Source organism: Anabas testudineus, chromosome 7 (genome assembly GCF_900324465.2).
Source record: "Anabas testudineus chromosome 7, fAnaTes1.2, whole genome shotgun sequence".
NCBI classification, from domain to species: domain Eukaryota; kingdom Metazoa; phylum Chordata; class Actinopteri; order Anabantiformes; family Anabantidae; genus Anabas; species Anabas testudineus.
In genome coordinates this window covers 12,898,333-12,916,671 of record NC_046616.1, presented here as the reverse complement: position 1 = coordinate 12,916,671, position 18,339 = coordinate 12,898,333, and the positions used below count along the sequence as shown (strand labels likewise).

The 18,339-nt window shown below is 41.1% G+C and overlaps 1 protein-coding gene across 3 annotated transcripts in view; it reads left to right on the top strand.

Moving 5' to 3' along the window:
- Nucleotides 1–18,339, top strand: part of arhgef25a (Rho guanine nucleotide exchange factor (GEF) 25a) — a 38,783-nt gene that overhangs the window by 11,884 nt on the left and 8,560 nt on the right. For all 3 annotated transcript variants that reach the window (XM_026368018.1, XM_026368017.1, XM_026368019.1), the window contains 3 exons: nt 12,614–12,906; nt 13,450–13,560; nt 17,862–17,986. In XM_026368018.1, coding sequence (XP_026223803.1) covers nt 12,614–12,906; nt 13,450–13,560; nt 17,862–17,986 — 529 coding nt within the window. The remainder of the gene's footprint in view (nt 1–12,613; nt 12,907–13,449; nt 13,561–17,861; nt 17,987–18,339) is intronic.

Here is an 18,339-nt window from a genome sequence, read left to right as displayed (position 1 = left end):
ACTTGCCCAACATTAGCTCCTTCACTTCTATGCAGAAAATGGACTGTGGTGCGTTGGAGAAATAGGCAAACCACTTTCTTTATAAAGCATTGTTCACAGTTTCCTGGCACAGTTCTTAATCAGTGTAAATAAAAGAGGGACACGATCAGTTAGATCCTAAACTGAGGACGACAATGTGGAAATGTAGGGGTGCTGTTTGTCGTTGCAGCGTGTGTGTTGTATGTTAATTACGGCACTGACAACTGCCAGAAGAATGGAAATATATGAGAACATGTAAACATGAATGCAGAGGGGGAAGGGTTGGGATTATTGATCTCAACAGTACTCAACATGATAGAGAAGGTCAGAAAGATAGGCAGGTGCAGACATGGGTATAATGAAAGAGAAAAGCGTGTATCATTTGAGCTCTGATGTTAGCGCTTCTCTGCAGTGCACATTAGCAGATTGGCTGCCAGAGGGCCATTAGTGAAGGCTGCTTCCCAGCAAAGACTGTTGACAAATCATTTAAAAATAGATGGTGTTCCATCGTCGGATATTGTCCGCAGCCGGTTGTGCTCATGACACAGGGAGAGAAACTGCAACCTGTGGATTTGTCAAATCAGATCCGATACGAGGACTGTGTTTTGGGAAATGTTTTCGATGAGTAAGGCAGGGGTGGAATAAACCGGGTGCAGCATACCACTTTATAAACGTGCATTCACTAGTGTTTGGGGGTCTTTCATACAAAGCAAGAAATTCATATTAGAAATGTGTGCAGACCCCTCATGATGCCACTGAAAACGCTTTCTTGACACATACATCACATAAATGATCATGTTCTGTATGTCTATATACCACTGCATGTTAAACCAGTGCTGTCAGTTCTACGTCACGTCTTTATGGTGACACAACATCCCACACATCTAATGATATTTGAGTTGCAATGTGAGGGAAATCTGACACATTTAAATTTGAAGCATTTCAAAAGTCCAAATGACGTAGACGTTTACATAAGAAGTACATGAACTGATTAAGAGAATAGAAATGCGTTACAATATCTGTCAACATATTAAATGCTACACACGTATGTGGCTGAAAAGTAAAATACAGTATATTATAAATACATATAAAATATATTTCCTTCCGTTATAGAGAAAATGGATAATACAGATAGATTTAGTTTTTTTTTCTTTCTCTCTTTTACTCATTTGCATTTTTTTTCTTGGTTTAGATTTTTCTCAACGTGTCCCTGACCTGCTCTGTTCCTCTTTGTTTGTGGCTTTATTTGTGTCTGGGAGTTGAGGTTAAAGTCATTTGGCTGCATCAATAGCAACATAGCAACATAAACCAATTTGTCCATCTCTCTCTTTGCAAACATTTCCCTCTGTGCTTCTATTCCTGTCTGTATTGTCTAACAGGGTGAAAAGATATGTTATACTACTTGTGTTATACTACATTTTTGTTTCGTAAGGTTGTATTAAATTAAGGCTCCAGAGCTAGCAGCTTCTTTCATTTTTCAACAATTTATCAAATATTTTCTCAACTAATTGTTTGCTAAATGAAATACTGACAAATTACAGTCATAAATTAACGAAACGACTGTTCGACTAACAGTACAACAAACAGTTTACCATCAAGACTCAAGAAACTGCAAATAGAAATGCAAATAAATAAATATTTTATTTTGATCTAATAATTAGTTAATCAGCTAATAATACGGAAATTGCATTGTTAAGTAGAATTGCTCGTTATTATATCCGCCCTTCATTTTCAGCTGTTTGCCAATGTTCAACTTTAACCCACATCTCATTTGCTGCTTGACTTGATCATAGTAAGGTTTTCCCTCCTCAGATTGGTAAAGGAGCCTTGAATGAGCCCCTTAAGCTGAAGGGTTCAACGTATTGCTCAAGGGCGCTTTAGCTAACCTGTGACCCCAAGACCCACGAATAAATTCTGATAACAAGTGAAGTGTGCTTTTGATAGAAAGCAGCCCTGTTGGCAAATGTGAGGGAAAATTGCAATGACAAGACCAGTGTGTCTTTTTATGTCTCAGCTGTACAGTCTACTGTGTCATCAGCTTATAAGGCAGACTTTCGACATTATGGAAAAAGCAACAAAAATAGCTGAAATTGAAGGTATGCTGTCGGACTGCTGTGGCCTAGCCTTGCGTTCAGCAGTCTGAGATATTTTTAAACCATCACCCCAGCCCACCCTCCACCTCGTCATCTTCTCCTGCCCTCCCACCCAACCCCTTCTCCACTCTGCTGTGCAACCGATCTCCTCCATATTGTTTCTCTCTCGCACATGCAAGAGTGAGAAGGACAGAAAGAGAGGGAGAAAGAGAGAGAGAAAGAGAGAGAGATAGTGAGCAAAAGGCCGAGGAGACTTGCAGAAAGCAAGCCTCCCAGATGAAGAAATCAGCTGGTCTGAATTTTGGGTTGCATGTTGCATGATTTGCTGGCTTGGAAAATGAACACCAAGTGGAGCGTTAGGATCATTCCTGGGGCATTTTCATTTTCTCTGTCCTCCTCCACTCCCATTGTTTCCTTTCCCCCTATCTCTCTCCCTCCATGTTTTTTTAGACTGGTTGGCACACAGCCAGTCACTTATGAATTATGTCTTTTCTCCTTTTCACTATTTTCACCGTCTCCCGATTTTCACAGTTCATTCTCCTTTCCTTTTTGCTCTACTAAATGACCTTTCCCTGACATATTTCCGGGGCTCCCATACACTTCTCCCACTCTCTTTCACTCGCTTTTTTTTTTTTTCCTCTTTCCTTGGGCTCTGTTTGTAAACGTGCAGAGGAGAAGAATGAGGGAACAAATTATGAAACACCGGAGTGCATTCCATACCTTGTTTAGAAAGAATTCTCCAACAGCGCAGAGGACGAGAGGAGCCGGTTCACTCTGCATGTCTACCCCCACTTTTAGCCCATATGGGTCTTTTAAAATGCAGACTTTAGGGAAACTCTGTGTTATGCACATGCCTCCTTATGTTGTACCAAAATTCACTAACTCTAACAGCATTGAAGTGTGACTGAGCGGAGTTCAGAAATGCTTTCACTTCCCACTTCATCCAGGTATATTGGAACATGTGTACTGTGAGTCTCAGCAACAGATTGACTACATCGATAACTCATCTGACCCCTTAGGTGTGAGATACTCAGATTCTGGCTGCCCTCTTCTGCAGTTCTCCCCGGAGAACATTTGATAGAAGCCTTTCTGCAAAACTTTCCAAAACACAAAGCAAACAATGGGAAGTGACAGTATGGAAAGCAATGAGGGGATGTGTTGAAGAACGGGACTACAATGAAGTCCAGCAGAGCATGCCTGCTGAGACCCTGAGAACAACTGCCTGTTATGTCTGGGAAAGGTTACCTTGTTCTTAGTCAAATGTACAGGTTAAACAGTGGATAGAAGAGCCCATCTGTTTTCTTAGTGGCATATGTTGAAGGCAGCTTCTTTTTCTCCAACTCTAGAGATGGCAGAATAATTTAGTGTTGTTGTTCATGGTTCATCAGTGGCACAGAAGTGTCTTGAGCAATTTAAGTGAATTCTGGGTAAAACATGACTTCTCTTGAACCAATAAACATTGCTGAACTAGCTCTTTGGCCCTGCTCAGTCCAGCAGAAAACATTTCCCATCACTATAACATACAACTGCAAGCACTCAGCGTATATGGACCTGTGATGGTCAACTGTGTCATGCTCCCTACGCTTACAGTCAGCGTCCTTCCTTGCAGCCTCTATAATAAAAGACAAATAAAAAAAAGGCAAAATGACTCCCACTCCCCACACCAAAAAAAAAAAAAAAATCTTTACAGTTTTTATTTTTGTGGAGCTGCCTAATGAGGCTTTCAGATAGAAAGCAACACACACCAGCAAGTCTGAGCTTCATTAGCTTTAATGATCTAAATGATGATTTTAAGACTAGAAGTGTGTGACATTACCCTAAGGCAGTCAAGTGATGTAAAAAGGAAAGCACAGGCTCAGTTTTTCATTATTTTATTACAAAACAATTCAGTGGACAGTGGGGATAGAAAGGTTTTAGGGAGTTTTAGAGGTGTTATCCCCTTGTAATATTTTCTTTATCTATTGCATGACCTTATCTTACAAATGATTGCTGACCGATGCAGGACCAAATGACCAGAATAAACAAAATAATCCTTAGTTACACTGCTCAGGTGGACCTGAGCCCCAGATATACCCCAGGTCACACTTACAGTCACAACAGAGCTCAACAGATTTGGCGTATTCATAAGACAGCCTTTGAATAGTCATGTGAAGAACTCTTGCACCAAATGCAGGATTTTATCTGACACAGACAAAAGCTGACAGGTGCAGATGGTTTTCTTGAATTTGGAATTAGCCTTTCAAAGGCTTCCATTGTGTGCACAGCATTGTTTTACAAATAACCACAAGGCATGAAAACATTTATTGGTGTGTTACTGTATAAATTTCGATGCAAATGTATGATAATTATTATACTGTGTGTGTGTGTGTGTGTGTGTGTGTGTGCGTGTGTGTGTGCGTGCTTGCGCCACAAACAGAACTGTATGTATGTGTGTGTGTTAGAGTGTGTACCCACATGTGTAGGTTGATTTCATGTCTTGCTAAAGGCAAATCTTTTGTGTGCTGTCCCTAACTCTCTCTCCTTCTGGGTTTAGTTGCTATGGTGACTATAGTGGGGAGAGGTGGAGAGCCATGGAAAGGAATGAAAATGTGTCTGGAAAGCCCATCAAGTCTGACCGAGACTCACTGTACCAGCACATCTTAACATCTGCAGGACAACACAGTGAAGAAAAAGACAGGCACTTCACTTCTCTGTGGTTTTAAGACAGGAACCTCTCATACTCATCCTAGATACACTACATATTATGTATTGAAGGTTTGGATGCTAAAGACATGATTGGGTGTAATGGGCTGTATTTAGAGGCATCTGCATTACAGTCAGTTAAAACAGCTCCAACTCACATCTGACTTGTTTAGGTGTATACAGGAGTTCAGAGAAGTGACCTTGTACACAGCCAGCTTGAAAAACACCAGGAGCCCTAAGCTGAAGGTATCAGAGCTGCCAGGCAGACCGGGCCCAGAAGGAGAGGCTCCCCATCCCCACAGCCTACAGGGCACCACAGCTCTGTCTCCAGCTGTCTGCCTGTCTGCCAGCCTCCTGACTGGCACTGCTACAGCTGCCATATGGAATCACACTCGCTTTTAATTTGCTCTGTGTTCTTGGCCACCTCAGGCTTAATGGCAGCCTTGTTTACCCCTAAACAGAAGTGGGAGTATGTGTGAACCACTCTGTCTCACACTTTCTTTCTTTCAGTGTGTGTGTTTGTGCATATGTGCGCACCCAGACGATCACTGTGATGATCAACAGTACCCAGTGTGTGTGCTGCCTGCTGCTAAAGAGCCAGAGGGTATTGCCGATCATCACTATGATTATGTGGAGACATGGGGCATGTAGACACTTTAGGTCACATTCAGGTCACTTGGGTCACAGTTTAGGTCACACAGGTGCACATTTTCTAAGTATTGGCGACATGTACACGTGATAAATGCTGCTGTACAGAAAGGCTAGATCTAGCGTATTTTAAATTTCCTTCAAGAAGTCCAATACATTCAAGTACATTGAGTCCAGTTTGGTACAAAACACCTCTACTGTTCACTAATAAAAATAATTTTAACTTTAGTTGTCTTTCAGATTAAAAATAGTAATTAAATATAAAACACAAATGCAACTAAGGCACCCTGTAAGTAAGACCGCATCAAGCAGCATGCTCCAAAATAAAGCCTTAACAAATTAACAATGTTCTATTATTACTGATTAGGATAAGACTTTTTGATCCTTAGAGGAATTTCTCAAGCTACACAGCAGTTTCTAAGTGAGTGTGTTTATTTTATACATTAACTTTAATTAATTTATGTCAAGGAAAACTTCTACCCACCCTAAACAGCTGTTTAAAGTTCTATGTGGTTCCAAAGCTATGGAGACAAAGACATTTAAATGTTTGATTTAGAATATAAATTATAAAAAAACTATACACTTGAATTTGTGTTGAAATAATAAAACATCACTCTGCTACTGTTCATTTGACCATTCTTGATATTTCTATAAAAGTGCTGTGCTAAATGCTGAAATATCTGTCATGAGTAGCAAGTCATTTCAGAATTTGACTCTGAGTGTGTGCATTTGGTTCCCTAGGGTTTACATTAATGACAATATAGGCAGATGGAGCCAGGAACTTGGCTAGTCTCTCTCTCTGAATGGTTCTAGAGGAATGTCTGGAGGTTTCTGGCCCACTAACCACAAACATGGTTCTAGCCTTTCACTGCCAGGAGTGAGCAGCGACTTATAAAAAGAAACGTCTTCAGTGATGTTGTGACTGCCTACTAATGCTGGTATATCGACATTTTTAGGCTATTTCAGATGCAAAATAGATCCTATAGTAATTAAAATCATGGTTTGGGTGGTGGGGAAAGATCTCAACTAAGCAGCAACTGTAAATGCACAAACTTAACCCCCATGCCTCACTACTCATGTTGACATGACTTTCAGTCAGTGGCACAGTGGTGGCTTAGAGCTATCTATCACTTAAGAGCTGTTTCATAAGCCCTCATCAGGAGAAGTGTTTGAATCACATTGTTCCATAGACAATGGGATTAATTCCAGCATCAACTATTCAGGCCAGTTTTCTGCAACTGCCTTTGCTTTGATGCCTCACACTGATGAAAACTATGCATGTCTGTGAGTGCTGGTGGTGGGAGACAGACTCGGATGACTTGTTTGTGTCACTTGACTGTGTCTACCACGTATTTCCTCCTGTGATCCTGGAATCACAGAAGTGTGTGCCTGTGTGTGTGTCTGCATAAACTAGGTCAGTAGGAGGACAGGAAATCTCTGTTCACTTGTCTGTCTGACTACAATCTGTCGCTCCAAAAGTTATTGCACACGAACACATTCACATATGACAAACACATGAAAACTATTGCAAACTTGCCCATGTTTCTATCAGCAACATTTCGGCATGTTTAAATTCATGTATCATTAAAACATTGCTTGTAATATTCCTTGTCTAGATCATGAAAAATCTCTACTCTCCCCATCAGCCTATGTTGCAGCTTCTTCTTCCTTCGGTCGTTCATTAAAATGCACATTTATACTTACTGGGCATGCCATGTCAGCTTGACAATTTCACAATAGTCTAAGGTTTTGTTTAAGTGGTACTGTCAAACTAGGAGTAGAGAGGGAAGCAGGGGAGAGGAGAGTCTTCTCTGCTGATTGGCTTTGCACGTTGAGGTTGTGCTGATCTCAGCAGCTTTGGGTTAGCGTTGCATTAGAGCAGCTGTGTGCCCTGATCTCATGACATGACCCCGCCATAGTCTACTGTAAAAACCACTGCAGTGCAGAGTGATGCAGATGGTAAGAGAGGGTCAGTGTGCAAAAGAGGATGGCAGAGGGAAAGAGAGAAGGACAGGATGTAGGAAGTCGAAATGAAGAGGAAAGGGAAGGGAGAACAGGGGAAAGAAAGAACAGCAAAGTGCCAAGATTTATTAATCACAAGTACCACAAACAAAGCACACATAAAGCAGCCTGGGGCCAACAAGGTAAAATGTAATGAGGAAAAATTGAAAAGGACAGAGATAGGGGAACAAAATACCAGGAGTTTAAAAGGTCCAAACTGTTTATTTTCACCAAAGAAAACAGCTGAGAGGAATATAATGATTTTAAATGTTATGCGGTAAAATCATTGGATTATTAACGTGTGTGTAAAGGTTCATCAGAGGACAGTTCAGGGGTTTCTGGTCACATGCTTCAGGTACTAAGTACCTCATTATCCCCCAGGTCTTTTAGCCTGCACATCTGAGTGCCTGAGTGCAGTCCAGGTCCTGCTAGTTGATGGGAAGAGTGTCCATTTCCTCTGAGTGGATGAAATGTAATATACAAGCAGAACCCAGGCCGAAGAGCATAGGGTGGGGGGGCAATAGATGAGAAGACGAGAGTTGTTAGTGATGATGCAGGGGTGCATCTGGTGCCTGTGTATTGACCGCACTCTCAGACCCCAAGGATTGGGATCTATGAGGATTGGCAGCTCTAAGAGACTTTTAGACTCAGCTGGACGTTTGACAAGTTCGTCACCGTGGCGAACAGCGGGTCGCCTGCCGCTGATGTGCTGTGTTGTGTTTGCTCAGACAGACAGGTGACACTTGAAGCACAGATCACAGGTGAACAGTCTACAGACATCCACTCTATATCCATTTGTGTGTATGTGCTAATTTGAGGAAACCTGTAAGTCTGTGTGTGTGTGTATTGGTGGAATCCAGTGAAGCCTAAATTGCCTACATGGTCCCAAGAGGCCACGGGATTGACAGAGTGTTTCAGAGTGGAGCGGCTGTGGACAAGTTTGCTCCATTACAGCCAGCGCTTTTAGTCTGATTTGTCAGCACAGCAGTACCCACTTATCAGCTGATCAATAAAGGGAAGATGGACCTCACTTCTCCAGAGCAGTCCAGTGCTTACAGTACATCCATCCACCTCAAACCCACATGCTGATGTTCCTGCATGATTTTCAGTTTTATACATAAATTCCTATGACGTTTAAGTTAGGCTATTATGAAATTATAACCCTCTATGATCTTCATGACCATGTCCCTTTTCATGTGTCTGGGAAAGCGGTGTCAGAGAGAGTACCCACCACCACCAAAAATAGTAGAGGAGCAATGTTTTGAGTGAGTCTCCCACCCATCATTTCATATAGTGTGTGGGTGACTGGTGAAAGCCCACTATCAACTGATCAGTTGAAGAACAGACCAAATATGCAGCCCAGTGGCTCTGTACCGTCAACTGTTCAATTACCACAGGCACATTAGCAAGAGTCAAGTTGCATTAACAAAATGAGCCACGGTTATCCTTTCTTAGCAGTGCCATTATAGAGATGCGTGTCACAGGGCACTATCAACATACAGCAGGAGAAATGGAGAGTGGGTAGTTTTTTTATTTTTATTTTCCCTGCTTCCTTAGTGTAGGTGCATAATGGTATCCACTCGTCTCATCTTGCAGTGTGTGGGGAGAGTGGAGGCATGAAGCTCTGAGGGAAAACTCATCAACTCTTTTTTTGTGTTTTACAGTTTTCTTGCTGTTACTGTGAAAAATCTCGATTAAGGTTTTTATACCAGAGCAGAGAATAAGAGCTTACATTTTGCAGCGTCAACAGGGAAATTCATATACACAGTGATCGTTAGGGCAGCTACAAAGTTGCCATCAAGACAGATGTGGAAGTAAAGATCTTCATCATAACACCAGTAAATAATATATACTGCATGTCGTAAATCTGTGCGTTTGACAGAGCCAACGGGTCAGTCTGACACAGAGCTTCAAATCATGAAGCTCCACTGCAGCGTCCCCCGTTTAGTTGCTTCCAGGCACAGAGAGGTTTTTTGATAAGTCACCTCTGCTGATGTCTGCAGATGGTTAGAAACAGTGTCACTCCTGTGTCTGGGCACTGTGATCCCTAAAGTGAACCTTGGACTGACTGAACCTGAGCAGGGAACATTGGGAAACACAAACCCCTAGATCTGAGCCCCTCTTAGAGGTCAGAAAAGCTGAGGTTGAGAGGGTGCAAAATATTCATATCCTTTCCTTTCTATCTGTTTGGGGACCCTCGAGACATAAATTCAAAAGCTTTCAGATCCATATCTATTTCTGATATAGTCTTCAGCTCAGACAACTCATAACGAGCAAAGACTTGAACTCAGCTTCTTTTTTATCTTGTCTCACTGTCTATGGATCCATCCAGTGTTTGTTCAGTGGTTTTGTCTATTCCCTGCAGGCTTTAGCCGCATGTTTATATTCTTTATAGCCTTCTCTGTTCCTTGTCTCTTCCCCATGTCCAGCCTCCTCAATCCTGCAGGGCTCAGCTTTCCTTATACAATTTGGTCTTTCATGTGGATGGGGGGTGGAAGTGGTGAGGAGAGGAGAGGACAGGGAAGCTGGTCACACGGCGCCTATAAAATTTATGGCAAGAAAGAGATAATGCTGTCAGACAAGTTGTGTTTTTTTTTTTGTTATTAACTAGAATGCACAAGTTATGTATGTTGGTTTGCTATTTCTCAAACACTGCAAATGAATTGTGCAGAGGCACTGTGAGAATTTCCACATCTCATTTTTACTGAGTTCACTGATTTAGAGAAATAAATCCTGTCATATCTTCAGTGCAATGTGCCAGCACATAGGGCAGCCATCTTAATCTTGTTCCCTTACAAATCTTGTGCTGGTTGTTAATGCTGCAGCTTTCCTGTGTATGCCGCCCGACAATGTTTTCCCCTCTGAAAAAGCAGGTGGCCTGTTACTCTGTTGAAAGGCTGTTAGAGAAAAAAAAAATCACCAGATCCTCCCTGTAACTGGCATGGATGGATTCTCATGTGCAATAGCTCTAGATTTTTTTATAAGACGTCTGTTTTACTTAGACTTCTTCTTCCCTGGTTCCCATTGAGCTAATTTCAACTATTAATTAATCTAAACCACCAATATGTCATTTAGACCCATCCAAACTAGGCTGATCAAAGATCTTAACATTTAATCAACATGCCCATATCATTTTTTTAATATTATATTAATTCTCTCCCTTGGCTGTGAAAATCTTTCACCTTACATATGAAACACTTAATGTTCAAGCTTCATCATATCTTGATGATGTCATAGCACCTTATTAACCCAATAGAATATTATATGTCTAGAACACAGCTCTAAAGCTCCTCTCCTGTGAAACCAGCTCAAAGTTAAAGTTTGGGAAGCAGAGCACACTCTCTACTTTCAAAACTAGGCTTACAATTTTCCTTTTTGATGAATTATAGTTATAGCTGGCTTAGGTGACTGTGAACCATCTCTTAGTTTTGCTGCTATAGACTGCTCTCCTCTCCTCTCCTCTCCTCTCCTCTCCTCTCCTCTCCTCTCCTCTCCTCTCCTCTCCTCTCCTCTCCTCTCCTCTCCTTGTGTAACAATACCACTCACCATCCATTTAAATGCCACCATTGCTTGTCATTAACTTTGTGTTTCTGCTGTAGTTGTGACTTTTCCTCTCTGCCTCCTTACGTAAGGTCTTACTTACAATAAATAATAATAATTTAAAGTACCTTAAGATGATTTCTGTTGAGATTTGGCACTATATAGACCAACATATAACATGACAGAACTAAAACAAATAAATAAGGAAAATCTTCAATTCTAAAAGAGAAATTAATATATTTTTCCTTTTTTGTATTTCGCCTTGACTATCTCATGATATTATATCATAACTGAAGAGGTGATGCATGTATGTACCTTTTACTGCTTGGGAACATACATGTGTCTTTTTGAGATTCAAAAAGGTACATATAGGTACCTTGACATCCCATAATTATTATGGTGGATTTTACATTTAGAAATTACCTGACAAATTGAAAGTACTGTAAATGAATATAATCTAGAAAAGCTCAATCAAATGGCACATACTCACAAAATGGGCTACCCTGTGTTAGTGTGGATTCTGCAGGCTGGTTGTTACTGCTGAGTGCAGTGATAAGATCTTCCCCTTCCCCTGGGACACATGAGTGAAAAAGAAGAAGAAATTAAGTCCATGTTATAAACAAATGCATTATAAATTTACAAATCTACTGAAAAACCAAGTGAAATGCATTTTCTTGAACACTAAAAGTAAATCATTTAGTTTCTCAACTTTGTCACACTGAGCTCAGAATTGGTGAGAAATAACTGCGACATTTTAACAATAATAAACCTTTGCAGTAAGTCTTATCCCAAGAGAGAGTTGAGCCATCTGTAGGAAAGTGGCAATCATGGTTCAGAAGACACACAACAGAGAAAACACTCCAGACACACAGCTCAGATGAAGAGATATCTCAGGACTTAAAAATGCAGGAGGAAGGCAGAAGGTTGGGTGGATGAAACAGGATGGAAACGGAGGACAAGAGAGTAAAAACAAACAGTTCCAAACAGGACAGGCCCTTCCCTTCTACAAAGGATTAAAATGGACGTCCGGTCCCAGCACCCCCCATGGCTTACTTCCTGTGTCCCTCTGACACCACTGTGCAGCAGCCAATCTGCAAACTGTCTGGAGTATTTTTCACATCACACATCAGCAGAAGTTGACCTCTGCTGTCTGTCGGCCTCGCACCAGAGAGTGTGTACTGGTCATGTGACTTGATACTCAACCCAAATAAAAAAAAAAAATACGGTCAGCTAGACAGAACAGTGCATCTTTTATGGTGTGACTCACAGCTACACAGCTGTGTCTGAAGAGGAGAGCTATTTATATATCCACACTTTGTTTTGATTTCTCTCTTCACTTCTCCTCCCTTGGTGTCTTTTGCCTTCAGTCCTCAGTCACCTCTCACTGACTTGCACTGCTGCCCTCCTTTAATGGTCAGCCAGGAGTTCATTGTCTTTAACAAAATGCTCTTTTTGCACTGTTGTTTTCGGGCACAGATCCATTAAGTCATCAATTGTGGAGATCGGAATGTGGAAAGTCTGGGTGTACTCTGCCCTTTGACCCATTAAACCCTTATTTATCAGCTGTCTTCTTGTTCATTGCTTTACCAATAACTTTCTGCTCTCTCTTTCTCTCTCTCTCTCTTTTTCAGACTCTTACTCGGCAGCAGGCAGCGAGGGTAGCATCTCCACCTCTGTGGCATCACTGCCTCCACAGGCATCGGGCAGCTCGGCCCCCAGCTCCCCAGGCTCCAGGCGCTCTGTGAGCACCCTGAAGAAGTGGCTCACGAACCCTGTCCGCAAGCTCAGTGCAGGTGCCACTGCCAAAGGGGAGCGCCAGGTCCGCAAACTTGAGGGAAAACCTCCACCTCTTCCGTCACATAGTCACAGCCATGATCTGGGCAGCCCACCAAGGCCTGATGAGACTCTTGCCCATAGAGAACTGGTGAGAAGTAAAAATCAAAGTTGCAACAAAAATATCTTTTTGTCTTTTGTCTCATGAGAAAATGATAGAAGATAATTTGTGCTTCATTGTTCCTTTTACACCAACTCATTAGTAAATGTAGGAAATAGAATTATTCCTGTGCCATGTCATCACAAGTCCTGTCTGTGAACTGGTTCTAAAGTAAACATGCAAAGGTTCAGTCTTGCATAAATACAAGCTGAAGTCAACATCCTTCTTGTGGCTTGTTTACATTAGACAGCTCAAGAAAAACTGAGACACAGGTTTGATATAGCGTTGATCCACAAAGGACAAAGTATCATGGCAGGTGGTGATGCTATTATATAACAGCAGCACTGCTGGCTCAGCCTGCGCGAGCTCACGCTGCAGTCTTCTGTGAGTCATGTGTTCTCTTTTGCTGTTGTGAACCTGCCTGTGCATTGCTGGCCACATTTCTCTGTAGACAAATGCATTAGCATACTACAGACATGCTGCATCACATTGATATTGTTTTATTCTGACTCTGTGGATGTGTCTGTGTTCCAGGAGTGGAAAGATGGCCTGGCAAGCCCTGAAGACCTATCACCGGCTACACTACAGGCTCCCAGCTACATAATTGATTCACTGATTGGCTGCACATCTTTGCCAAACAACCAGGTCTTTTCAGCACTATATGCTGTACATTGACATTATCTATTAAGCTTTATCACATTGGAATGGCATTAGCCATGAACATAGGTTGGGAGGTTATAACAATAGTTACACACAGGTATTAATTTTTGTGCACACACGTGTTTGACAAAATTAATCATTTGCTTTGTGGAGACTAATATTATGAGAACATTCACTGCTGATTCATTTTAGCTGACAGTTTACTGTAGACAATGTCTGAAAGCAGTAATAATCTTAGTGAGGACCCAGCCTAGCGGGAAGGTGACATCAGTACGCTTTGTTTGTATGGCCCTCAAACTAAATCTGGAAATGACTAACTCTACTGCTGCTGGCAGAGCTCAACTATCAAACAAAAAGAGCACATGGATGCACATAGGAGAGGTTGCTATCTGGGACCAGATGTACACACAGATGACCAGGGATGGAAGCTATGCACAGTTGCAAAAAGAAAAAAACACATACATATAGACAAACTTTAGAGCGTGCATGTGTAAATAAGTCTAAATTAATACAAGACTCTCTCAGTGCAGATCAATGTGTCAGAGGACCCAAGGGCAGAGTATGACAGTGTGTAATGCATGACTCACATTCAACATGTTACAAAAGGGCATGCCGGGAGATATATGGGAAATAGCATGGAACAGCAGATGTGATAAAAGAGGACTCAACTTCTATGAACTGATAATATTGTATGAATTGACAGTGCCTGAGACCTATCAATCCAAATCAAAAATCACATCTGAGAATTCGAGCATTGTGGAGTGTCTCCTATTGGTGAATCAACACCATACTACTTAAAATCCTGATTTCGGTCTCAACAAAACATCAAAAGCCATTAATACAATTACATCAGAGGGATGAGGTCAGTTCTTTGGTGTTTTTACTGCCAATCTCTGGAGGGAGAGAAAGATAGGGAGGGAGAGAAGTAGAGGTAGAGAGATTAAATTATGTAGGTCAGGCAACTCCTAGCTGTGCTTTCTGTCTCTCAACCCCAACTTCACTGGCTACATGTCTAGTGTTATTGCTGCTCTTAACCTTTTCTACTCCCGGTTGCCTTTATTCTCACAATCACAGCTAGCCACAGTTTGATTAAATGTAGGCAATATTATTTCTTGGTCAGTGGAACGATTGTATGTCAGCAGCTTAACAAATTGTGGTGTCAGAAGGGAAGCCAGAATTACAGATCACAATATTTATTTAATAGCTCTCCTAAGGAACAGTTTGTACAGTCTAACCCAGAGATAAAATGAATATAATGGAGAAACACTTTCTGAGTCAAACAGGAAAATAAGTAGTGAAAAGAAATGGCTTGTGTATTGTGAAATCACTTCAGTGCTGTCCCTTGTTTGTAATACTGGCAACAGTACTTTTAGATTGCAATATTCTGATCTTAAGACTAACTGCGTTCGTCTTTACCACAGTACCATACTTAAGATTTGCACAATGAAGGATTGACAGAGACTTTGAATGTTTGAATCTTTCCCCATTAAAAAACAAAAACTCATCGGTTTTAGCTTTACATGTTTAAATTCATAAAGATCAGCTTTTCAGCTCCAACAGTGAAATCCCTGAATTATTTAAAATTTGAGCCATATTTAAATTTAAATATACTATAATTGATGTAACATATTTATTTAACATATTTGTAACATAGATTGCTGCCTTTTATGTGGGAGACGAGGGGTTTGAAGCGCAGCTGTGGCCTACCTCCAGTAGATGTCTTTAGGCAAAACCTTATTAGAGATGACTACCTGCCTTGGAGAGTGTGACTCAAACTACGACAGTCATGTCATGTCCAATCCTTTCACGGACAGGAAATGAGAACCTGGTGCTGATGGAATGCTACTACAAAAGTACTACTACAATAGTACTACTACAATAATACTACTACAACAGCAGACCAAACAAGAGTTTGCATAAGAAACATACTGTATGTGGGAACTACAGTACAGAGCAGACCAACCACTGACAAGGAAACAACTGGATACCCACCGCTTTAAGATATTGAAGAGGAATTTGATCTCACCAACTACAAAACCTATCTATCACAACCTGGACCCAAGAAGAAAAACAACTGGATGTGCAACCACACTCTCCACTAATAGTAATAGATAAACTGGCAATAGTCAACCCTTGACACTGATTACCAAGCCTCAGTGGGAAAATCCTGTTGGATATTATGCTAGCAGGTGCCAAAAAAATCCTCATGGCACTTCCTACTGCCACCATAAACTCGACTAGAAGACCAGAACCATTCAAAGTGTATTCCTATCTACACTGCAATAATACAAGAAAGCAGAAACCAAACAGTAATGAAAGAATATATAGGAGGAAGTCTTATAACATCGGTGCCCACTGGCTGCAGGATCTGAGAGTAGACCACAGGAATCCATCAGAACAGGAACCAGTCACTATCAAAGCTCCTGGTCCAGACATAATCCACACCTGCTGGCTGAAGGACCTAACAAGACTTAGCAGCATAGATGAACCAGCTGCCGCCATGAAGACTGTCTAATACAAGAAGGAACAGAGCTGAAAGACCCCCACATGGAAACAGCACCATCCAACTACCAGCAACTGTGCACTTGCACAATAACGAGACAGTGTTGTTGTGTCTTTGTGTCTGTCTGTGTTTATTGCAAGTAGACTACTTGATGTGTTGTGCCCTGCTGCACTCTAAGAGCACTAAGGCAAATCTGTAATGATGGTTGCTGTACAGGCAAGAAACTGACTTTACTTTAGTCAACCTTCTTCCATTTAAACAATTAAAGTCATTATTAAAGCATTGACATTGCTAAGACCATCATCACTTTCTCATGGTTGAAATATTTGACCCATATGTGTTTGAGAAGTGATTGTTAGTACTGTATAGATTTTTGATAGACACAGACAATAGTATTGTTTTGCATACATTGTTCTACTTTGTCAGAAATTGTTCTAAATTGTGAGCTTCAGGGTTGAAAAACAAAACTTGCAACAGAGAAACAAGAGAGAATTTTTCCTGTGGGCTTTACCACAGAACATCTGGAAGTGATCAGGGAAGCAGGGAGACCTGTCAGGCAGGCTGGGGCACTCCTAGCAGGGCGAGACAAGCTGGGGGATCCAGGGTCTTTGTGGAGCCTCTGTGTCTGTCTTTACACCGCTTTCTCTCGTCTTCATTTTGTCTCTTTCATTTCTTTGCCTTTTACACATCACTTTGTTAGAGAACAGAAAGCTCACAACTTGTAGCCACCAACAAGTTTATCATGGAGATGGCAGGTGAACAAACTGAAGAAGAAAGAAGGAAAACGTCTTTATATCCGTCCAGCCATATATTGTTCACCATCAAGCAGCTGCCTGCCAGAGGAGTGTGAGGCAATAGGAACATGTCTGTGAGTTTATTTGCAAGTTTGTGTATGTGTTTAAGGTGGGGAAGTTCTGCTTGGCTGAGACAATAGTACACATGCACTTACAACTGGAGACACAGGCAGGAGACAGGCTTAAAAAGAAACAGCTTCAAAAACATGGCTGAAGATAATAGGAACACTGTACAATTGTACAGGGATGGAAGTGAATCATTTTACAACCAAATAAAGGATATGACTGTGCTTATTGTGGGATAGAAACAGGTTCCAAAAACACAGGGTATGTCCAGATGTGAAGCATGTATCCATTGAGTCAGCGTGTGTGCAGAGAGTCTATATTTGTACTAAAGCCCCCACAGGAAATGGTATCAATTCCAGGAAAAAGCCTGAAAGAGAGGTTGCTCATGTATGTAATACATATGCGCAATCAATTAGCTAGACGTAACCTTGGGTTTATCCTGCATGCATTTCTATTTGCAGCCAATAAGGCAGTATTTTGAAATGCTGATGTAGATGTTGCTACAGTAGTGTTACAGAATCTATCTATATATGATGCATTTGCGTATAAGTTTGAGTTCTCAGGTTGCAAAACAAGAAAATATAATTTATTATTTCACTTGTAAGTCAGAATTGTTACGACATTATAAGTGGGTGTTTGTACTTTGTAATTGTATTCCTCATCAAAAAAGCTTCACTGCTTTATTTTTCATCTTCTGTGGCCGATGTGCACCATACAGATCATTAATGGTGACATCTTCTTATCATTCAATCTCTGCGCCTTGTGTCTCTCTGCTCTCCCTGGTCACCTTGGCAACCTACATCATTATCATTTCTCTCCTGCTCTTTACCTTCCATGCTCACGTTATTCCTGATCTGTAATACTGGTACTGGACCTTTGATAAACATCTCTTTCTGTCTGCCTATCTGTCTCTGCCTCCTCAGGATACACAGTCCACCAGTATTCTGCCAGATGACAGTGGCTCTGTGTTGATGGATGACACCTCCAGCCAATGGTCAGCAGCGGCTGACACTGAGGAGGAAAGGAGAAGTGCCTTGGAGAAAAGCATGTACGTGTTTTATCCATGCAAAAATCCACATATTACTCAGATAATTTATATGTAATAATAATTTTGGTGGCAGGAATAGAAATACTTTATGCTATGACACAAACTTCATATTTGATCATACCTGTAGAATGTAGGTCTCCTCTAGGAATGGTCAAGATTTTAAGTCTTAATTTCATTTAATTAATTTTGTCTATAACTGAGTCCTAAGTTAGAGTCTACATTAACATGCATATATTTGCATTACATACTACAAATACCATGCTAACATACAACATTGCATAGGCCTACTTGTAGTCCACACAGACTATTCTTATTACAAGAAAAATATCTTGAAGAACCAAATATTTAATTAT